Here is a 23,776-nt window from a genome sequence, read left to right on the forward strand (position 1 = left end):
GACACACACCTGCATGCCTAGTGAATTGGTGGCATTTGTATATCAACGGAATTCATACCTCCTTCTGCCCCAAATTTTTAGAGAAATGTTGGCATGATAGCATTTGTCCAACAAAGCGTCATTTCCTTGGTTGTAGAACTAAGAGTTAGGAGATACTGTCCTTGGCCTTGCCATCCCAAGTTTGAGGGTTGTCCATCTTACTGAATGAATGTACTGCTGGATGCTATTGAAGGCAGCAAGTTGACTTTCTTAGTTTATCCTGACTCACATTCAAATGTTTATATTGAAGAAGGAAAAAAAGCTCAGTTTCTTCGCTACCAAGATCATACTTTCTTCCATTTTCTTTCAATGCAATGTAAGCCAAGATGGTTATGCAGGGGTAAAAATAACCAGAGCCTGGTAACCAACATGACCTTCCATCCCACTTGGTTCCCACAGAGCTGGAAGGAGATGCCGGGGATCCACTTGGGCTTATCTGCAAGGTTTTCTTTTACAACACAACAATTTAGGCAGTACCATCCTTGGCTCAAGATGGGACTCTGCAGCCAACAGAACCAGAACCCAACATAGCTTCTTGGGTGCTATCCTTTTGGAAAACCACCCCTTAAATCCAAAGCAAAGGCCAAAAGACTGGATCCCTGTGGGTTGATTTTTCCATGTGTTTGATTGCATGCATGTCTAGGTGGTGAAGCCGGTGTGGTGACGGGCCTGTGGAGGTGAGCTGCTCAGTGTCGCTCGATGTCTCGGTTGTGGGCTTTGTGGATGGGTTGCAATCGGAATCTTCTGGTGGCCAGCCCCTGCTGGAGCGCCTGGTGTGACGCCTCGTGGTTCCATGGCCCCCTCCACAATCATTCCTTGTTGTCTAGCCTTCTCTCTTGCTTCCCTTGTTTTCTAGGCCGCCGGTGTTAATACCACGGACAAAGAGATTGAGGTTCTCTATATTCGGAATGTAACTTTTGAGGATGCTGGGGAATATACGTGCTTGGCGGGTAATTCTATTGGGATCTCCTTTCACTCTGCATGGTTGACAGTTCTGCCAGGTATATACTGCTCTTTCTCTCCATGGTTTTTTTCCTTTTCTTGGTTGATTGCTATAAAATTAACACAGCTTCTGTTCTCAGAAATGGCCCCTTTTATCCTTGCATAAAGATTTTTTAAAAATGTTTGAAATTATCCCCCAGGGATAAGAAAGTTGCCTTGGAAATTCACTTACAATGAGATCCCACACCTGCATTTATGATCCAGTGAAATTTCACCCTAAAAACCCAAAGGGATCTTATATTTTTAGTGAGGCGCATTGAGTCAATATATAAATTTGCCCATCCCCACTTCTCTTAAGGAAGAAGTTGAAATTACTTTGGAAAATTCAAAGTAATTTTTTTTCATTTCAAATGCCATTTTGCTAAAATCCCATATGTACTTTTGTTCCACTTTCTGTTTTCAACGAGATGTAAATAGATGAATGAATGTCGAGGTGCCTGGGGAGAAGCACCTCTGAACGTAGGACGTACAGAAGCAGTGTGTTACCTGCCTGGGAATCGGTGGCTTGCTGCATGGTGCAATAGGAGGGACTCAGTTTGCTTTTACTGCAAAGCATGCTCCTGCCGTCTTGGGCTTGATGTTATTTCTGCCCTGCAGAGAAATCAACATCCGTGAAGCCCTATTGCCTAAATATTGCTACTCTCTGAATCTTTAACTGACATCTCTATCCCGAACTTTCCTGATAATCACTCCCTACTGTGCCGTATCTGCCTCTTGGTCATTTCCTTTGTGAAACTGCATAGACAATGGTTTGCTAGCTCACGATGTTCCACTCCAGTTATTAATGCCTTATTTTTAGAGTATGGTGCCTACCTGCATGCTTATTTTATACCTAGTAAAAATAAATTGATCATTTCATCGTGTGCTGTGCTGCTGAGAGTTTTGACTATCTTGCAAGTATTTTTCTGATTAAAATGTATAAGCTTTAAATAATAGCATTGCATCCATTTTTCCTTTTGTTGTGAATCTGCTCTGTGAATATTTGCTTTGAAACAATGAGATGCCTCTTATGTTGAGCTTGCTTTTACTTACAGTACTGCATTCTGCAGGTGCCTAGTTGGCACTTCTTAACCAGTTTGCCTGAAGGAATAGCACGTTAACTAAGGATGCAGTTTGAGAAAAATACTACTTGGAAATACACTGCTTGTAAATTGACCATTGAGGACTAAGGGGGGAGCAGACATTATTGGGAGTTGATATAAGAATGTGCTAAATTAAGTAATTATATGTATACTCACATTCAATACCATTTCTATATTTTCTTTAAGAGGAAATTTGTAACATCACTGTAACCGGATACACAAAAATTGACATGGCTATTGATTAAGGAATATTGCAAACTTTTTGTAGTGTGGACATAATGATTCTATATTATCAGCAATTCAGTTTTTCTATTAAATGAATTTGTTTAGTTGAATAATATGCTGGACTTTATTAAGGAATTTGAAACTTTTTCACAACAGCCTACTAGATGAATATTTATTTCCTATCGAATGGAACTGTCTTCATCTGGGGAATCACCGTATCACATCTTCCTTTGCAAGAGCCTCCTCAGATAAGACTGAGGCATTGTCACTGTCCCTCCAGAAACAAAAGTGGCCATCGTTCATATTTTAGAATTTTTAGAGACCATCATGGAAGACAGTTTTTTTGTTGTGTGTACAGTTGACTGTCCTATTCTGCCCAAATGTCTAACAGAATGTGGCCTGATAGCCTGAGCTGATCTATCACTGGGTTGCAGAGGCCCACTGAGGCCAGAGATAGTGACCCCCCAGGCCCTGGTGCTAAAGCGAGGAGCCTTTGGTTATTCACCTGTTCTCAGGAGAGGTGCGTGGCAGGGCCGTGGACCATGCCATTCTGCAGCATTGAGTTCCCAGGAAGCCCATCCTTGGGAACGGTTGTCTCCTTTTGATTCCTTTAGTTATGCCAGGATGCATCAATCCAGTTTCCTAACTCTGTGGCCTGCTTATCTGTTCCTCCTTGTGATCTGCAATCTAGCTCCCGTAAGAGAAAAGGAGATTACAGCTTCCCCAGACTACCTGGAGATAGCCATTTACTGCATAGGGGTCTTCTTAATTGCCTGTATGGTGGTGACGGTCATCCTGTGCCGAATGAAGACCACGACCAAGAAGCCAGACTTCAGCAGCCAGCCGGCTGTGCACAAGCTGACCAAGCGCATCCCCTTGCGGAGACAGGTAACAGAAAGTAGATAAAGAGTTTGAAGAAATTTACTCCTCCCCTTGCCCCAGCCAGCTCTTGGGTCTTTTCCTCTGCTTCGAGGCCATTACTTCTGAGAGCTTCCCATGTGCCTCTTGGTCGCTGTCCAATTAGTGTTTAGAATTTGGAGAGTCAAGTCCTGGTGTGTCAATGGGGGCAACTGAATCAAATTCCAAGGGCATGAAAGCATGGTGGTGTGAGGATCAGAGAGCTGATCAGCAGGACTGGAAATAACACAGGGAGGCGATACCCTTGTGTGTTTGAGACTCAAGTGCAGCAGTCTCTTCGAGGCACAGGCCACTTTTCTTCCTTGTGATCTCATGCTTTTTTGAGATAGACTTATGCCACTATTTGGAAAGGAAAAGACTCTGGTTCTCTGACTTATTTTTTTTAATTCAAGGTCAGAAACCTTTGTCCCAGAGGTGAATCTGAACTACTACTTGATTTAAAACTGGCCCGTGGTGTCTTTCTAAGTTGAATTTTGGCTCCACCTCTCTGATTCTGAAGGTAGAGTTGTATGCACATATTACGTTATTGTTAGCAGTTCACAAGTGTGGCTGTGGGTTCTGTGGTGGGATGATTTTCATGCTGAATAAGCAATAGCTTGTTTTTAACCTCGTGCTTGGTCTTTGGTGGTAACTTTTTGCTTGTCTGTGGTTAATTTTGCTTTGGGGAGATAAGAGAAGGTAGAGCCTACACATCTGCCTTCAACCGAAGTCCTGCACAGCTGAGTGGGCCAGGAAACGCTTCGACTCTTTCCTTTATGTTCACGAAGATGGAAAGGGAAGGCAGGTGTGAATGCAAAGTGTTTACAGAAGTATTTGGAACTTGGTTCTGATAAAGGCATTTTTTGAAACAGCAAGTACAATGGCTAACTCAGTGGCTCTATTGCAGTGTGTATTTTAGTAGAATTTATGGGGTGCTTGTTAAAATTGCAGATTTCTTGGTCTCTGCCCCAGAGACTCTGGTTCAGTCTGTCTTGAATGGGGCCAGGAATCTGCATTGTAAGTAAGACTTTGGGTGATTCTGAAATGCACTTGGAGAAACCCTGGGTTAATCTCAGCCCTGCCCCTCCTGGGACTTTAGGTGGTGATGACTCTTTCTGGACAAGGCATTAGGAAGGATTAGGAACCAGTTGGTCAGCGGCAGTTTTGGCATAGATCTTGCTGTTCTCAACCCAGCTCCAAACTCTGGGCTGATTGGGTCCTTGTTGACGTGTTTGAAGCCAGGTTTCCAGCAGGTATTTCTTCATGGAGTCTGAGGATACCACTTGGAGTGTGTGTTAAGCACAGGCGAACACCTGCACTGTGTTAAGAGCAAGGGAAAAAAGCTGCCCATTGGGTCAGTCGTGCCACCAAGAATGCTGCTGTTTTTAAAATGACACCACTGTCATTCTTGGGGCCAGGGAAGCCACTTGCCTGACATAGCCAGATGATGCCTTCAGTGACCTTCAGATGGCATAGCCACCCCTCCCCCACCCTCCCTCCTTACCAGTTACCTCTGGGCCATTCTTACAGCCACCACCCGAGGACCTGACCTCAGGGAGTTGAAAAAGGGACTGATGTTTCCATCTCTATTATTATTTTTTTAAATAGGGAAAAATGCTACCTTCTGGGGGAAACCTGTAATTTGATGTAGCTAGACCATTGTTCCGTCATTATTTTGTCATCTTTTTTTCTGCAACTGTGGCAGTGCTCTTCTTTTATTTAGAGTCGTTTCTCCTTTTTTCTCCCTCTCTCCTTCCTTCCTTCATCGTGATTTTTCTGAGTGCTTGATCTAACCCAGGTTGCATGGCCTGTCTCCTTCACCAATGGCTCCAAGGTTTTTGGGGGACCTTCATTTGAAATGTGATTGCCTTGTGTTTCAGGAGGGTCAAGTAGCCTAACAGAAGCAGGGAAAGTGGGCAAATGCTAGTCCCCTGGAAAAAATAAAACTATTTGGGGGCATGTCGACACTCCTCAGCTCCTCTTATATGTCAAAATGGGATGCATTTCACAGATGCTCATTTCGCAAAGAGCACTTCGTCAGCAAGCATGCCCCTTCGGTGGAGGAGATGCCTATCAGGTATCTGGATAAAAGGGAGTTACTGGACTGTAGCTAGAATGAAAAGTCCCAGAAAGGCCGGCAGATAGGTTGATGACAGAGAAAATACCACAGGGATGCCAAGCATGCCTTTACCTGGCGACAGGTGAGCCTGTAATCAGTTGTCTTAAGGATGGGTTGTTCCTCGGCATTTGTGAGGCCACTTTTCGTGCTGCGTTTGCCCAGCCTCCTCTGTCGCACAGGTAGCACTCAGTGTCTTCAGGATGGAGTCCGAATTCTATCGTCTTGGCCCTGACCCTCGCCCCTCCCCCAACACACATACACACATAGCATTTCACTCAACTCAGTCATTGTTCTCTTTTTAGAACAAGAAAAGCTTTTTTTTTGTTTTTTTTCAGCCTATTGTGAGTTTTTCCTTCTTGACATTTATTAATCTGTACTAGACTTACCAGTGTAAGACAGACATTTCAGTTTATTTTTTTTGAGACAAAAAGGTTTTTCTCCAGCACCTAAGAAGAAATTCTTTGTGAGTGATCATTTCTCAGTAACCTTGAATTTTTTGAGACTCTGTATATGTTGTGATGCTTGAGAAAAGAGAAACAACTTTTTGGTGGGGGAAGGTGGGTGGCACATGGCGTCTCTCTGTTGCCCTTGACGGCTCACCCCACATTCAGTTTCCGGGCAGGACACTGGCCCAGACACTGCTCACCTGCTCCTGCTCCTTGGGCATCCACCATGTTAAAGGGGACCAGCAAGAACCAGCCCAGCCTAGCAAGAGTCAGAAGTTTCTCTGGCTGGATGTGGTCCTGGGGTGTTGGTCGGTCAAGCGTCTTTGTGAGCTTGTCCGCTCTCATACAGGTCTCCAGGGTTGCCAGTGGACAGCGTGGCCATTGTGAAGTGGCCTTTGCACATCCACGAGTTAATGAGAGGGCTTCACTTTCTGGGTTTTGCACAAATCACTTGAGTGGTGAGGGTGAGGGGTGCATAGGAAACCGAGGATGTCTGTTCAGGAGGCTTGTGGTGTAGCTCGGTTTATTGAATCGGTTTTTCAGAAAGTGAATGCATCAGGTTCTTTCTCCGGAGCCAGAAGTTTCCATAGGGCAGCATGAAGATTTAACCGTCTCCATAAACAGATAGGGTGGGGAGACTCACATGGGTGTGCAGCGCCCACTCTTTCCCACCACCATCGGCATCTCAGAAGGGGCTGTGGGCTATTTTTTTTTTTCGGTCTTTAGTTTCACTCGCTTGGTTGCTGATACAGGTAGATTGAAAACTAGAGAAAAATGAGGGGCAGTCAAGGTCGTGTTGTGTAACAGTATCTTGGGACAAATGGCATGTTCCCAGGGATGTGATGAACAGGACGGAGATGGGGGTGGGATGGGATTCAGGAGCCAGCTCTGGGGGCCATGTGTTAATGGTTATTGAACACACCAAATTCTGGGAAGGGAAGTTCTGCTTCTAGACGCTCATTTACTACCTAGCAGCTAAACAGCATGATCTCGGAACATTCTCTGTATTTTGGTCAATCAAGTGGTCTAATGAAACCTCACTGGTTCCCGAAAACATTTGGGTAATTAGAGTGGTCATGGTTGGCTTAACTGGAATCTGCCCTTTCGTGTGGGTGCCCCTCCCTCCGCAGCCTCCATCTAGCCGTCCTCTCTTTTCAGCCTCCAAAGGACGGGCAGTGTGACTAAGATCTGACTTGCATTTGGCTGATGCGATCTTGTAAGAAGAACCAGCCCGTCCGGGACTGGTGAGCTGTTCCTGTTATAGGTTTACTCATCGAGTCCTGGGGAGAGGATACAGGGGGGCGGAGACTTGGTAAGAGAGAAGAGCGAGTGCTGGATAAACCGTCTCGTGGAATTACCTAAATTTTGTTATGGAAGGAAAAAAAAAGTCCAACCCCTGGAACCTTTTATCTCAGCCACCTGGGTTGAGGTGGTGAAAGGCTTTTGTTCGGCCATCAGGGGGTGGTGGGCAGGGCTTACAGCGAAAGTATATGAACTCCGGAACCTTCTGTCCTGGTTTGGGAGCATGGATCCACAGCCTGAGAGTCAGAGGGTTTCTCTGGCGGGCCGTGGTCCCAGGGGTGTTTGTGAGTCCTCAGGAGTAAACACTCAAATATTCACCACTCTCCCCTGGCATCTTTGCTTTTGCCTGCTTTTCTGAGTTCCCCTGGTTGTTCAGTCTAATCTGGTATAAAGAGAGAACACCATTTCTTGGTGGCCCTTTAAAAAGAAAGGAAGTAAAACCACGTCCGTGATTAATCTCCCGTATGTATTGTGGAAATATACAGAAGGCACAGTTAGTTAAAAGCTTGATTTATGATGCTCGGTAAAGAGATTCTGGAAAGTGAGGAAGCTGAATTGGAGACTGAAAAGACACACTAAAAAGTGCCCACCAGGGTTTGGGAGTGGAAGACAGTTTATTTAGAGCGTTAGCATTTATTTTATAAATAACGAACATAATCACCACTATCAGTGGAATATTTTTGAATTAGATAAAAAAAGAAACCTCAGAATTGAAAAAGAATATCTGATAGGGAAGATTATGATTTTGTTGTGTGGGGTGGGGGGGTGGTAATTTGATAGTGCTGAATTAGTGCAAGGACTCGAAGGTGGGCAGTGGCAGTTGCTGGAGGGGTGGGATCTGGGCGAAGGAAGACCCAGGGAAACTTGGTGTTCAGGAGGAATCGCCTGGGGGGGATCGTGTCAAGCCCTGGAAACATGTTAGCTCTTGGAGTAAAGCGGAGTGAAGGGAAAGCCAGTCGCATTTTACAGTCCCAGAGGGGGTGTTAAAAGCATAGTAAAAATGCGTGGAGGTAAAATTAAGATATACCTCTGTAGACAGAGCAATGGACCTTTGTAGTTCTTATACTTTTGGCATTTTCTTACCTTTTTTTCCTCTGTGGTCTTTACAGAAGTATTTTCCAGATCTGTACATTGACTCTAAACCTCTATACTAATCTCAACAAAATTTCCATAAGCAATCCTTTTTGTAAAGACAATTTTTTGATTTTACTAGTAATGACAGCAACCAAGTTTGTAAAGGTTTTCCATTTTAAAAGCTTTTGCTTTGAAACCTTGTTGAAACAATGGTTTGGAGGGGGAGGCGTGTATGAATGTGAACTTTTGCCAGAGGTTTGTGGGCGAAGGTTCCTTTTGGTCCTAGGTCCGCTGCAGAACAGTTAACTTCTGTCTAACGTTGTTCTGTTCCTCAGCAGCCTCTAAGCCATATTTGTCATGAGGACGCTTTTATGTTCCAGCTTTCCTCCTGCCCTGGGAACGCCCCTGACTCCTGGATCCTTTATTTCTTGAGTTTGCTCTTCTGCTCCCTGGAGCCCCAGCCCTGCTGGCTGGAAGCAGAGGGTCTCACCTTCCAGACCAGTAAAGCAGATGCTGTTCTGCAGTCAGCCCCTAATGCCAGCGGGCTTGCTTTCTTCCCATTGCACACAGTGTGACAGCATCTCACACACAGAAAAACGGGAGGCTCCAAATGCTTTGGGTTCCCCAGAGAAGGTGCCAATCATAAGCTCCCTTGGATCTGGGCAGCAAATGATTCTAAAAAGAGGCGCTAAGAGAAACGATGGTGGTGTGGGTAGCAGATGATACCTGAGCTCTTAGCAGGTTTCCGGCTGAGCAGTGAATGCTTTACCGGTTCACCCTCCCAGTAGCTCAGTAGGGTGGGAACTGTTGCTGTCTCCTTTTAACTCAAGTTTGGGAAGGTTAGGTGACTTCCTGAAGCTCTCACAGTTAGCCGGTGCCTGAACTGGGCCATGGACCCCGAAAGTCAGATCACACAGCCTCACACTGGTGCCGTTGGTCAGGATGCCGCCGCCCAATGAGGGGTCCCGTGTCATAAACAGTTGGCAAAGGAAGGGCACTCACTAGGGTTGGCTGCATGGCTGGGGGCAGTTACTGGGGTACCCACATGGAAGGATGCAGAGATGCTGCAATACTCAGCCTGGTAGCACAGGGAAGGGGCGAAAGCCATGATTTCATCATTGAGCTCATTTTAGAAGAGAGTGTATTTGAAGCCTATGCCCTTTGTTTTCTTTTCCTTCTGAGATATGCACAGTTCAGATCCTTATGATTCTAAAAAATATTTTTATTGTCAGAGAAAGTGCTTTTTCTAGAGCGTAAAAGAGATACATTTTCATGATGATGAAATGCAAATGGTTTGGAAAATTCTGAAATCAGATTTTTTTCTGCCTCCTCCCTCAACTCCTAATCGCACTCCCCAAAGGTGACCCCTGCTAAGGCGCTTATGTTCCTTCCCAAAACTTTTTTTAAATCCTGGTTCTCACACCTCACCGTGGGAAGGCTGCTTTCGCACATCGAATTCTGTCAGCTCACTGATGAGAGCAGTGATTTGTGAGGACAAGGCAGGGATGAGGGGCGTGCCTCCTCACCCAGAACTGTGCCCCTGTTGGTTCCCTGTGGGTGCCTCCTCCTCTCCCTGTGGGGTCCTCCACGCACGGATCGTGGGATTCCGGGAGCCCTGAGAGGCCAGTGGAGGTGGTCTCCGCTGCTGGCCTTACAGGGGGTGTTCTGACTGCGGAATCTGCCGCATCTTGGCCCCTGGGGCCTTATATGTCTCGCTGGGATGCTGGCTTTCACTGGTTTCCTAAATCTCACCAGTGATCTTCGAGCACAATTTCTCATTGCAATGAGTGGTGACTTTTGCCTCCTCCTGTGGGAGAACCTTCCAGGTTTTTGTCTTTGTAAATACCAGCCTCCTTTTGCATCCATAGCATAGGGCCCTGATGCCAGACATTAGGATTTGGGGAAGTATCTTTGGCCAGACCCATTCTTGAATCTTCTTGAGCCCTTCTCTGTGGATGGAGCTCATGGTGTTCATGTGGTTCGTGGAGACCTGGATAATGTTCTGAAAGATCCTGGTTTCTGATGGGTCCCTGCGGTCAGCACACTACAGTGAATTGGGCCCCACGTGGAGTCTATGCAGAGGTCTTTGAAGTTGTTGCTGTTTGGCCAGGGTGGGGTCCCTCCTAGTCCGTGTCATCAGTCGGGTACAGAGGTGAATTCCATAGGAGTTCACGCATTTACGTTCTCGTCTCTTCCTCCGTGTTTCTGCCATTTGCCTGTGCGGCCGGACACTTGGCTGTGAGGCGTCAGCCTCTTGGAGCCTAACATGTCCATGATACCTCTCTCAGCTCCAAAATTATCTTCAGTTTCTTTTTAAAAAATTTTTTGTTTGATGTTCACAATGAATAAACATTGCTCATACTATCTGCATAGTAAAAGTTAGGAATAACTCCTTCTGGCAAAGACTGCTCAGAAGGCTCAGAAATGTACTCATGTACATTTGAAAAGATAATAGAAATTCTGTTAAAAATTGCCTATTTCTTGATTTAATACAGAAACCAACCTCCTATTCCCAAAATGATTTTTTCCCAGCTTCCTATTCCTAAAGTGATTTTTTCCCCCCTCAGTCTATTCCTGGGCATCTTCTCGGGTTTCCCAGAAACTGCATTGAGGGCAATCTGGATTTACGAAGGAAAGAATCAAGGCTTATTGAACAGGACGTCCCCTGGGAAGTATAGGTCTCTGGTTCCCTGTGGGAATGATCCAAGCTCCCCACTGTAAAAGTTCATCCCCGTGAAATTTGTTCGTCTATGCTCGGTCTTCGCCTCCCTGATTGAAAAGATGTTTGTAAGCACAGCCGGGGAGTATGGTTAACCTGGGCAGTCGTGCAGGGGGCAGAACGGAGGTGGTGGGTGGGCTGCTTCGATGGGTCCTGTTTAACCCCATATTCCTACTCTCTCGGGCCAAAGTCTTGTTTATGGTTTAGAAGAAGGTGGTATCCAGCAGCCCGTGACTGAGCAGTAATCCTCAGCAGTGCCCTTCAAGTGGGCTCTGCACACGTTTTCATTCACAGACACCAGCAAAGAGAAGACGTTATAGTTAAGAAATAACCGTTTTATCAGACGCAGACTAAAATGGGCAAGGGAAAATAAGGAAACGTGGTGAAGCCTTGCGCCCTCCTAGGTGGGAGAGGAGCTCCCCCTGTGATTAGGAAGAAAGATGTATTTGACTCTTTGGTCCCACATGTTCAGTCCACTGGTTTCTGAAGCTGAAGTTGACGAGAGGCAGTCAATTTTCACCGAATGGCCCGGACATCAGCCAATTTCCAGTAGGGCTGGGGAGAAGCAGAGAATGGCCCCAGGTGCCTGGGTCTCAGGCTCCTTTGAATAAAGGCACTTGCTGCTCTCACATTCAAATCCTAAAGCAAGTTCCTTGGGATATTCTGGTTTACATTTCAAAAGACAGAAAAAATATTGAAGAGCTGATTGTCCATACGTTTTTATGGAATTTCATAAGCACAGTGTTAATACATGATCTGAGCTGGTCAACGGGAAGATGGATCATCTGGGGCTCTGGTACAGGTACAGGAAAAAGGCAATAATGAAGCCTGTCTCCGTGTCCTCAAGCAACTGTCTTGAGGAATTAGGACAGAAAGAAGACTTACGTTTTGATAAGGCACTGTCTGAGACTGTTGTTTGAAAACCTGGTTTTAGGAACATACAATTTAGATGAAATCTAGTACTGCATAGATTGGAAGACGGAGGAGTTGGCATCCAGTGGATTTGGTCCTAAATTCATGGGTTTGGTCGACCTCCACCTTTCTTTCTTTTTAAGAGTTGACCCTCTGGCTGGGCTCTGGCCGGCTCCCAGTCTTCTCAGGTGGAGCCAGGATTACATCTGTGTCTTTGCATTTTGTATCCAGGTTTCTGCCGAGTCCAGCTCCTCCATGAACTCCAACACCCCACTGGTGAGGATAACAACGCGCCTCTCCTCGACAGCAGACACCCCCATGCTGGCGGGGGTCTCCGAGTATGAACTGCCAGAAGATCCCAAATGGGAGTTTCCGAGAGATAAGTGAGTACTTCCTGTTGGGCACATCCCTGGGTGGAGGCTTAGGTCTAAATAGGAATATTGGATTGACATTTTCTTTTTATGACCCTTAACTGCAGAGCTCTTGCTTGGATGATGTCAATAGGAGTGAGTGAGATTGTATTTCTAAATAACCAGCTCTTGGAAAAGAAAAGAATTGATTGTCTTTCTCTCTCTCTCTCTTTTTATAGTTGTTTTAAAACAGAACTCCTAAGCCATAGGTGGTCCCCAAACAAGATGGTACCTCGTCAGCTTCCCCCCCCCCCCCACCCCCAGACAATTCAAACCCAGTCAAATGGAATACAAGTGGAATTATCCCATTTGAAAAACAGATCTGACATTCCTACTTCTGGTTATTAGAACATGACTGTTGAGTGGTTCATTTCTTTGGAGAAATTAGGATAGAATATAAATTACCTTAAGAATCTCCACTCAGTGTTGCTGTTTTTAATGGTTATTCATGTAATATTGGGCAGAAAAGCTTTGAATATGGTCCTGACATCGAATTTCGTGTGGCCCATAATATTTTCCTTATTGGGTGACGTAGAGGTGTCTGATCAGATGTCCAGTCAAAGTGTGGCCACCTGGGCTCTGGTGAGGGCGTTGCTGGGAGCTATTTATTTCTTGGTCTGGCTTCAAGCCCATGTACTTTGGTCTCGGTTGGGCTGGATTTGAATCCTGGCTTTGCCAGCCGGTGGCTGGGAAACCTTGCGTGAGTTTCCTGATGCTCTGAACTTCATTACTGTAAAATGAAAGTCACGGTACAAACCTCCCAGGACTGAGCACAATTCTTGGCTCGTGTGAGTTTCCCTCCCTTTTGTTTCCCTTCATGTATTGGTAACCTGGGAGCCCTGAACCATGGGCCTCAGCAAGATAGTGGTGCCCAGGCATAGACAGGGGGATGGATCTTGGGCTACCAGCCCTCCGTCTTCTAGGCAGGGACCAACCCCCAGACCCACCTTCAGAACTGAAGGATGGTGGTTACTGAAGGGCCGTCAGCCCACTTCTGCAAACCTCTTGTAGTAATTAGAGTCCGAACAGCTTGAGAGTAATGGAGGGTAGAAGTCCCTGACTATACATCTGTGTCAAATCAACTGAAATAAACTCTTGACTTGCTTATATACAGCTAGCCTATTTGCCTTGACATCTGCAGTATCTCCCAGAGATTCTGTTGAGAAGTGTTTAGTTGCTATAGAAGGAACTGTCCTCAAATTTGGAAATACAAAGATGAGTGCTTCTGAAGGCTGACTATGAAGAGCTCTACTGGGAAGGGGAGACAGCTTACACGGCACTTGGAATTTTGATTCGCACAACTCCAGTTTTGTTTTCCAACGGCCGATTTAGAGCTATTAATATGCGTCGTAAGTTAGAACCAAATAATTGGACAGATATCATTCTTTTAGAGTGTTAATGGAAGTAATTTCCAGCTTATTTGTATAGTTAAAAGGCCGTTCATTCATTCATTCAGGACTTGTTTACTGAACATTCATTGGAGAGGCACAAGGGAAAGCACAAAGAATGGTTTCTTTACCTGGAGAATGTAGAGAGAGAAAGTGGGTGTTTCTCATGAGCCCTCCCAGCTCCCAGGTTTGATTATATAAGTACGTGGGTTCCAGTGCACGTTCCTATGTATATAGGACTGAGTGGGGGAGCTGTGATCATATTTTAAGAAATTGCGGCTCTCAGGTTCAGTCCGTAGTTTTTACCACCTGTGACACCCGCAGTCAACAGTCAACAGTGGGAGTCTGTCTGTGCCGAACTGTTAGCTCCCACCCGGGGGTACCCTGAGTGCGGAAAATCTGAGTACTAAGCATTTCAAAACAGGGTTTTTAGCACAAACGTAGGTGGAGCAGATTTCCAGTGAATGAAGGCTATTTAGAAGCAGTTTATTAGATCGGAGGCAGAAGTTATACAAAGAAAGGATTGTTATGCTTGTAGTAGCGGGGCAATAGGACATCAATTAACCTTTTTCCCAATGCAAATGTTTATTTTCTGCCAAGATATTAAATTTAATTTTAGTTCAGGATAGAAGTGGAATGACCTCAGCATAGCATACACTGACCACAATCTTTGCTTAGCTTTTGCACACCATTGTGTACTTACCATAAATACTGTTTACTAATGGCAGCTCCATACTTTGCTGTATTATGCTTAAGTGAAAAAAACACATTCATAAGTATCCCAAAGACTTCTCCATTCTGTTGGTTTCTGGAATGCTCAAGGACAATATGTGACTATTCATATAATGCACTTAGAGCTTCTAGGTTTAGAAATTTAATTTATGTTCACTCTGGAGTTTCTTCATTATTAATTCTGGATAGTTATAAGGATTTCTAAACTGTTATGTCAAAAAAATTCCCCGCAATTTCTAGAATTTTCTTTTTCCTTTACTCAAAAATTAGAGATTTCTTGAAACGTGTTTACAGTTTATATCATGTAACTTGGTCAGGAATGTGACCATAAAATCCATTGGTATTTGAATAGCAGTGGTTTTTAAAGACAAAAATACGAACAGCTTTAATGTTTTCTTTGAGACATTCTCAATTACGAATATTCGATTGGCTCAAGATCAAAAGCCCCTCGTTGTTAGCACTTGGGAAAGCCCACCACCTCACCAGCAAGGATACCTTCCATAAAGAAAATAAATTGAGAATACAAATGTGAAATTTAATAGCTGTTCCACCAGTAATTGACATTCTCTAAGACGTCACTAAGAAAATACTCAAGCGCGTGTGTGCCCCGAGTCTCATTAGTTCCATATGATAAATGCTCCATGCTTATGCAAGCCGCTGAAAGATTTTTATATTTAGTTCTGGAATTTCCCTCGCTACACCCCTTCACCAGATGCCGTGTGCTAATCCCCTATTTACACATTTAGGCTGACGCTGGGCAAACCCCTGGGGGAAGGTTGCTTTGGGCAAGTGGTCATGGCTGAAGCAGTGGGAATCGACAAAGAGAAGCCCAAGGAAGCAGTCACTGTGGCCGTGAAGATGTTGAAAGGTGAGTGGGGTGGGGGGATACGGCAGGCTGGGGGGAGGGTGGAAAGTCTTATCAAGAATGTTCCTTTTGTGGCATGTGAACTCTATCATGGCAGGGGGTCAGAGATCACATAGTTGACCCAGGGGTTGAGAAGTTTTCAGTATAAATCAGCATCTTGGACAGACTATTTATCTTGAGCTGTGTGCACTTATAAAAAAGAAAAGCTGGTTTTGTTAGGAAGCGGCAGCCTTCTAGACCTAGTCTTCGACTCCGTGTGGGTCACTGTGATTCTTCCTTTTCTTTATATTTGTCTGTGCTTAGAAGGTATCAAGTCGCAGATCACTGATTGATTTAGATGAGTGTTGGTGCAATGGATTCCAGACCCAGACCTTAATTTAAAAATAAAGGAAAATTGGCATTTTGGAGGGAGCAAGGCGGCATAGGGAGAGGAAGCCGCACCTTCTCTTTGCAAGAGGGACAAAGCAGAAATGACACTGGTCTGGGAGAGTCAGCTAAAAGGGATCTACCAGGATTGGCGCTGGGGCAGAACCTTCTGGAACATGTAAACAATTACCCCAAGATATAAACGTTGAGTGGCATTTGTGGGAGTCGGAACATTTATTTCTGCATTAACCTTCCAGCCCTGCTTCATGCCTGTGTCCAGGGAGCTTGAAGAACTTTTAACCATTAACTTCTTTTTCTCGCAGTATTCTTTTATGAGAAGAGTTACAGGGAACGGTCACATTATAAATCCTGTTGTAGGGATCGGAGAAAGGACATCCCAAGCTGAGTTTTTCCCACGTGTCGGAACAGAGTGGTCTGTTCCTGGGACGTGGGGTGCCTGACACGTTGCAGGTGCTCTGGGAGTTACGCTTTTTCTTTATTTCATGCATTCTCGTGGGGGCGGTCATCATGTCCATCCTGGAGGGGAAGTCGCGGGTGGAAATAGTCAAAAAGATGTTGATTGTTTTTAGCTATTGATCTGAATGACTCCCAGGGAAAGCTAGGGTGTTTTGAGCTGCTCCCCACCTAGAGGTTTGATGCCAGGGAGGACTGTGGGCTCTCTCCCCATGCATCTCAGCTCCCCCAACAGGGACAGCCACCTGGCTCGTGTCCTGCGTGGCCTGGGCCTGCCGCGTGTGCCCTCCTGTTGGCAGATGTGCTGGGCCGTGTGAGGAAGGCCCAGACTTTGGAGTCTCATGGTGGACCTTCTGATTTGGGCTATGAGCTCAGGGTTACCTGCGGATATTGCAGAAAGGGAGGTCTCGCGATCTGTCTCTGTGGTTATGCCCAGGCTGGCCTTCCCTCAGAACAGAGAAGGACATTAGCCCCAGAGCCCTTGTGAAGTGTCCTTTTTAAAGCCAGCAGGGGGCTCAGAGCCTGGGGGAGAACACCCTGAGCGGTGAGACCACTCATGTGCCCCCTCTCCCACACAGTAGGAACTCGGTCCTCCAAGTGCCTCAGTATAGACTTTACACTCCAGTCCATTGTACTGCTCTTCCTTTTGTGAAACTAAAGAGCGTTTTGCAACATGGCTTGTATCCATACCCTTATTCCCTTTTTTTGGTAAGTCCAGATTTTTCTGTATGGAGATAGCTTGAAGGGGGCACATGGGGAAGAGTCTTCTCCCTTTTTAGAAGCTAACTGTGAGCCCATGTTTGCAGGACCAAAGCCATTCTTGCTTGAAATTTTAGAGTAGAAGTTTATAAAACTTGTATTTTTTGGGGATGAGAATCACAGCCCACTTTGAGAAGCCTATAGAAGGCATGGAACCTTGCCTGCTCAAAATGCATGTGCACACACAGTTTTGTGCACAGTTACAGGTGCCCCCTGAACCCATCTGGGAATGCTCTAAGGGCTACAAGGGCTGGGGTTTGCGGCCCTGGGTCTGGAGAATTCTGTGCTGATATGATGCCCACAGCCGCCACCTCCTCTCCGGATATCCCCACCATTGCTTTTGGGCGCCATGAAGTTTGATGTGGTTTTCTCAGGCACCTTAGATCTGCCAGAGGATGGAATAATTTCACAATACCCCCACGTTGGTGAGATTTGCTGGAAAAGAAGTGGGCTTAGCATCAGAGGCCTATGTTCTAGTCCTGACTGTTGACCCTGTTGACCCCAAATTAGCTGTTTGACACGGACCAGGGCAATTCCCTGTCTGGGCCTTTGCCCCGTCACCAATAAAATGAGGGAGATGATTTGGGAAGTCTTTTCTGGTTCTAAAATTCAATTTCATGCTGTTTCAACGAAGTTTTCAGCAACTAACAGTGGCAGCTGATGGGTTAGAGGAAACGAACTGATTTTTAATTTACCTAATGCTCGTAGATGATGCCACGGAGAAGGACCTTTCTGATCTGGTGTCAGAGATGGAGATGATGAAAATGATTGGAAAACACAAAAACATCATAAATCTCCTTGGAGCCTGTACTCAGGATGGTGAGTAGGAGGGAAAAATGCTTTCATTCAAATAATCCATGGCTCAATGTTAGCAGCATTTTAGAGATGGTGGGACTTTCGGATCTTGCTCCTAGGGCGCCTGAAGTGCGTGTTGAAAGTTCTCTTTAAAATTCCCTTAGGAGGATGTTCCCAGCCATGAACACAAAAGGTACTTTGTAACTATACATAGGGGACTGGGCCAAAGTGAGCACTGGGTGACTTTGGATGAGGGTCTCTTAGAGTCCCGCTGGTTTTAGGTCATAGCCTGGAGGGTGTCTGGAAAAACCAGTCTCCTTATGTTTTTGTTTTATAAGTGTTAAGAGAGATTTCTCAAAATAGGGTACTATGTTTTGGTTGACAAAATAGAGGTTGAGGAAGCCGTGTCCTGCTGTGGACAGCACGTGGCTGGGCTCCTGAGAGTAGCTTAAAAAAGGAGAAAGTGGTACGAAGGGACGCCTTATCTTCCTTAGGGGAGAGAGACCCCTGGGTTCTCTCACTGAAGAGCTCACTGGCCCTTTGGGAATCAGCTTGACGATAATTAATAAACTTGAAAATGCCTATATTTCTGCCTCAGCAATTTCTCTTTTAGGTCTATACCAGCAGTCTGGAGCCTTTTTTCTGTCAAGGGTGATGGTGAATGTTTTCGGTTTTGTGGGCCTTATGGTCTTGGTGGTAACCATGCATCTCTGCTGTCGTAGTGAGAAAGTAGCCACAGACAATACGGACCTGGCCGTGTGCCAGTGAAACTAATGACAAAGACAGGCAGAGGGCAGGACTTGGCCCGAGGGCTGTGCTTCTCCAGCCCCTGGTCTGTACCACAGAGAAGTGGTTGCATGTGTGGCTAAGGAGACGTGCGCAGGAATGTTCATTGCACACTGTTTTGACTCAAACCTGGAAGCAACATAAATGCCCATGAGTATACGGGCTAGATCAATAAACTGTGGTGTATTTGTATGATAGAATATAGGTAGCTGTTAAAAATGAATGCTCTAGGTTTATTTTTATCAGTCTGACTGGCTTCCACAAGGATAATATGTAGGGGAAAAATGATTCAGGGCTATATCTTTATTATTTGTTTATGTGACTAAAAATAATATATTGTTTATTGATACATATGTTTTGGTAAAATAGTTAAAATGGGAGTGACGGGAAGGATGCTCCCTGTGTCTCTGTTCTATTTCTTAGACTTTTGAGACTATCTTGACCAAGTGTTGGTTATCATTTTGAGGAGATTAGAATGTAGGTGTTTTATTTTTGTGTATGATTTTCTGTATGTTTAAATAACAGGAAAAAATACTAGGTTGTAATAACTAACACTTCTTTGTTGAACTGGCTGAAGGCAGATCCTGGGTTTGCTGCCTTAGTGAGCTTGTCTTCTCCATCCACAGGACCACTCTACGTCATAGTTGAGTATGCCTCGAAGGGTAACCTCCGTGAGTACCTCCGAGCCCGGAGGCCGCCTGGGATGGAGTACTCCTATGACATTAACCGCGTTCCCGAGGAGCAGATGACTTTCAAAGACTTGGTGTCATGCACCTACCAGCTGGCCAGAGGCATGGAGTACCTGGCTTCCCAAAAAGTGAGTCCTTCACATTCTCCTCGGTTGGGTGGCTTCCAGTTAAAAATGGCTTTGGAGACAACAGGCAGTTTGGACATGCTCATTTGCTAAATCAAGTCCTTGCGTGTCTTTGACAACTTGGAAAATATTTACTGCATTCTTCACATTAGGGTTTAACGAACTCTTTAAAAGCCAAAGTGGCCTCATAAACCTACAGTGACACTGCAGAGAGCAGAAAAGATACCTCTTTGCTGAGACAGGGCTGGGTGTGACCCTCCTGGGTTTCAGTTCTCCAGGTAGAGAAGAGCTTAGCAGGTCGTTAAGGGGGCGCTGCCTTTAATTTTGGTGATTTTTTGGCTTTCTTCGTTTCGTGGTTATTGAATTTTTGGACATAGACTTTGAGTGTTGTGTTTACATTTTGAGTTTGAAATGGCTTCAAATAGTCGAAAGATCAGGCAAAAGGATATTTTAGTAACATGGAGTCCTGGGTGTTATCTGAGTTTATTTTGTCTCCTTTGGCGGGGTAACCCACTGCGGTTACAAGTTGGCCAGGGCCCCTGAGGTGAAGCGCCTGCATTCCAAGCATGCCACGTGCAATGGAACTTTAAGCATCTGAGTTATTCTGAAAGCAGTTAGACAGGTGCCCAGATGTCCTCTGGGGCTTTTTGGATGACCCAGGACACCTTTCCTTAGCCCACACTCGGGGAGGGGGAGGTGTCGACCTACCTCCTCGGGTGGAGGTGTGGTCTGTTTCTACCTGTGGTGGAGCTTGATGGAGCACCAGGAATTCCTCAGGTCCCCAAAGAAGTGAGTGCCTCCGGTGCGTGTGGACCCTCTGTCACCTGTGGGCCTGGGCTGGGTTGTGACCATGCCAGTGCCTCGATGAGTGAGGCAGCCCCTGTCACATCACACAGTGTGTAGGGATGTGGGGGTGGGGACGAGGGGGCGTGGTTACGCCTCAGCCCCTGTTGTCTGTGGTCACCCACATAGGAACGTGGCCAGAGCGACCACATGTTCTGTTTTTGTTTTCTTTTGTTTTTCATTTTCAAGAGAGTCCAGAGTTTAAGCCTTTTTCAGATATTTTTCCTCCAAAATCTCCCTGCAAACCTTTGCAAAAAAAAGGGTATAGATTTTAGGAAACTAAAACACAGTTTAGAGTTCTGCGGTGATGGGCATGTGCACGCACACAGGGGAGTTTGCCAATTGAAAAGTGTTTGGCATGAGGAAACAATCAGATCCAGAATGTGGGACATTTGACAAGACATTGCTTCAAAATGTCAACGTTATGAGAGACAAAAATGCTGGCAAGACAGTTCCAGATTAAAGGAGGCTTAAGAGATATGGCAATGAAACGTGCATGTGTGATCCTGGATTGCGTCCTGCTTGGGCTGGGAGGTGGGGGGACGGCTTCCATAAAGGACATCTATGAACAATTGAAGTTTGAATATGGACTGTATACAGGCACATCTCGGAGATATTACGGGTTCAGATCCGGACCACCACAATAAAGCAAATACTGCAATAAAGCAAGTCACACGAAGTTTTTTGTTTCCCGGTGTGTGTAAAAGTTATGTTTATGCTATACTGTAGTCTATTAAGTGCGATAGCATTATGTCTAAAAAAATGTACATACCTTAATTAAAAAGTACTTTATGGCTAAAAAATGCTAACCGTCATCTGAGCCTTCAGCGAGTCATAACCTTTTTGCTGGTGGAGGATCTCGCCTCGATGTTGATGGCTGCTCACTGATCAGGGTGGCGGCTGCTGAAGATTGGGGTGGCTGTGGCAATTTCTTAAACTAAGACAACAATGAAATTTGCCACATCAATTGACTCTTCCTTTCATGAACCATTTTTCTGTAGCGATGCTGTTTGATCACATTGTATCCGCAATGGAATTTCTTTCAAAATTGGAGTTAAGCTCCTCAAACCCTGCCACTGCTTTGTCAACTAAGTTTATGTAATATTCTAAATTCTTTGTTGTCATTTCAGTAATTTTCACAGCATCTTCACCGAAAGTAGATTCTATCTCAAGAAACCCCTTTCTTTGCTCCTCCGTAAGAAGCAGCTCCTCATCTAAGTTTGATGATGAGATGGCAGTGGCTCAGTCACATCTTCGGGCTCCACTTCTAATGCTAGTTCTCTTGCTGTTTCTACCACATCTCCAGTTACTTCCTCCACTGAAGTCTTGAACCCTCAAAGTCATCCATGAGGGTTGGAATCAGCTTCTTCCAAATGCCCGTCAGTGTTGGTATTTTGGCCTGTTCCCATGAACTATGAATGTTCTTGTCCTTTCCAGAAGGTTTTCAATTGACTTTGCCCAGATCCATCAGAGGAATCACTATCTATGGCAGCTATAGCCTTCTGAAATGTCTTTCTTACATAATAGGACTTGAAAGTACAAATTACTCCTTGATCCATGGACTGCAGAATGGTGGTTGTGTTAGCAGGCATGAAAACATTAATCTCATTGTACATCTCCATCAGATCTTTTGAGTGACCAGGTGCATTGTCAATAAGTGTAATATTTTGAAAGGAATCTTTTTTTCTAAGCACTAGGTCTCAACAGTGGGCTTAAAATGTTTAGTAAACCATGTTGTAGACAGATGTGCTGTCATCCAGGCTTTGTTGTTCCCTTTACAGAGCACAGGCAGAGTAGATTTAGCATCATTCTTAAGGGCCCTGGGATTTTCGGAATGCTCAATGAGAAGTGGCTTCAATTTAAAGTCACCAGCTACGTTAGCCCCTAACAAGAGAGTCAGCCCGTCCTTTGAAGCTTTGGACCCAGGCATTGACTTCTCCTCTCTAGCTGGGAAAGTCCTAGATGGCTGCTTCTCCCAAAAGAAGGCTGCTTCCTCTATACTGAAAATCTGTTGTTTGGTGTAGCTGCCTTCATGAGTTATCTTAGCTGGCTCTTCCGGAGAACTTGCCGCAGCTTCTGCATCAGCACCTGCTGCTTCACTTTGCTCTTTTATCTTATGGAGACGGCTTCTTTCCTTACACCTCATGAGCCAACCTCTTCTAGCATCACACTTCTCTTCTGCAGCCTCCTCTCCTCTCTCAGCCTTCATAGAATTGAAGAGAGTTAGGGCCTTGCTCTGGATTAGGCTTTGGCTTCAGGGAACGTTGTGGCTGGTTTGATTTCTATCCAGACCCTAAATAAAACTTTCTCCATGTCAGCAGTAAGGCTGTTTCACTGTCTTATCATTCGTGTGTTCAATGGAGTAGCACTTTTAATTTCCTTCAAGAACTTTTCTTTTGCAGTCACAACTTGACTAACTGTTTGGCACGAGAGGCCTAGCTTTTGGCCTGTCTTGGCTTTTGACGTGCCTTCCTCACTAAGCTTAGTCGTTTCTAGCTTTTGATTTAAAGTGAGAGCCATGTGACTCTTGCTTTCGCTTGAACACTTAGAAACCACTGTAGGGTTATTAATTGGCCTAATTTCAATACTGTTGTGTCTCAGGGAAGAGGGGAGGCCAAGCGGAGGGAGAGAGATGGAGGAGCAGTGAGAACACAGAACACTTAGAGATTGAGTTCGCTGTCTTATAAGGGCACGGTTCTTGGTGCCCCATAACAACGATAATAGTAACATCAAAGATTGCTTATCACAAGTCACCATAACATACATAATAATGATGAAAAAGTTTGAAATGCTGTTGGAAAAATAGTGCCAATAGACTTTGCTCAGTACAGGATTGCCACAAACTGTCAGTCTGTTTAAAGAAAAAAAAGCACAATAAAATGAGGTATGTGTGTATTAGATAATATGACTGTATCAGTGTTAAATTTGGGGAGTGATGATAGTGGTATTGTGTTAAGGTAGGCGATATGTGCTCAAGTATTTAGATGTGAAGTGTCACTGAGGTCTGCAACTCACTCTTAAATGATTTAGGCATAGACAGTATGTGCACGCATTTGTCTTTATGGGGAGGTTAGGTGTGGAGAAAAGAGCAAATAAGCATAACCTGTGAATCTGGCAAATAGGGACATCCATTGTCCTATTTCACCTTTCCTGTAACTGAAATGTTCTTAAATAAAACACTGCAGAGTGTGGCCTGTCTGCAGGCCACCTGTTGTGACCCTCTGGTCTCGGTCGCTCTGCCCTCCCTCTGTGAGAGAGGGGGAAGCATCTTTTGGACTCGGCAGGGTGCTGCTACTAATACAAAAGTGGTAGGAGGCTGGCCTGGTCATTTTATTAATCCTTTAATGAAGATTCCTGAGCATTCCTTATTCCAATGCCCCTGCCCTAAGTTGAGGTGGCCGGGATGGACATAGTCTTTGACCTCTTGGAGCAGGAACCATGGGTGACAGCAGAAGAGATCAACAGTAAATGTGGAAATAAAAATAAGTATGTGAGAAGCTGAGAAGCATGCTGTGGAGGAAATAGTATGGGTCAGGAGCAGTGGTGATTGGGGCGCTTAGGGAGGGGAGGTGGCAGGTGGGCACAGGGACCAGCTGTGCAGAGATTCTAGGGAGGGAAACGGCATGTGGAGAGGAGAGAGTGAGATGTGGCCGGAGACAGGCAAGCCCTGCTTCTTCAGGGCCCTGCAGGCCCAGCAAGGACTCTGGACCACACCCTCGGCATGTTG

At 45.3% G+C, this 23,776-nt stretch overlaps 1 protein-coding gene across 36 annotated transcripts in view; it reads left to right on the forward strand.

Moving 5' to 3' along the window:
• Window positions 1-23,776, forward strand: part of FGFR2 (fibroblast growth factor receptor 2) — a 103,045-nt gene that overhangs the window by 65,865 nt on the left and 13,404 nt on the right. For 11 of the 36 annotated variants that reach the window (XM_070264123.1, XM_070269907.1, XM_070265946.1 and 8 more), the window contains 5 exons: window positions 3,040-3,236; window positions 12,049-12,200; window positions 15,094-15,215; window positions 17,520-17,630; window positions 19,019-19,209. In XM_070264123.1, coding sequence (XP_070120224.1) covers window positions 3,040-3,236; window positions 12,049-12,200; window positions 15,094-15,215; window positions 17,520-17,630; window positions 19,019-19,209 — 773 coding nt within the window. 36 annotated transcript variants of the gene reach the window in all.

This window comes from Equus caballus, chromosome 1, assembly GCF_041296265.1.
Source record: "Equus caballus isolate H_3958 breed thoroughbred chromosome 1, TB-T2T, whole genome shotgun sequence".
Taxonomy (NCBI): domain Eukaryota; kingdom Metazoa; phylum Chordata; class Mammalia; order Perissodactyla; family Equidae; genus Equus; species Equus caballus.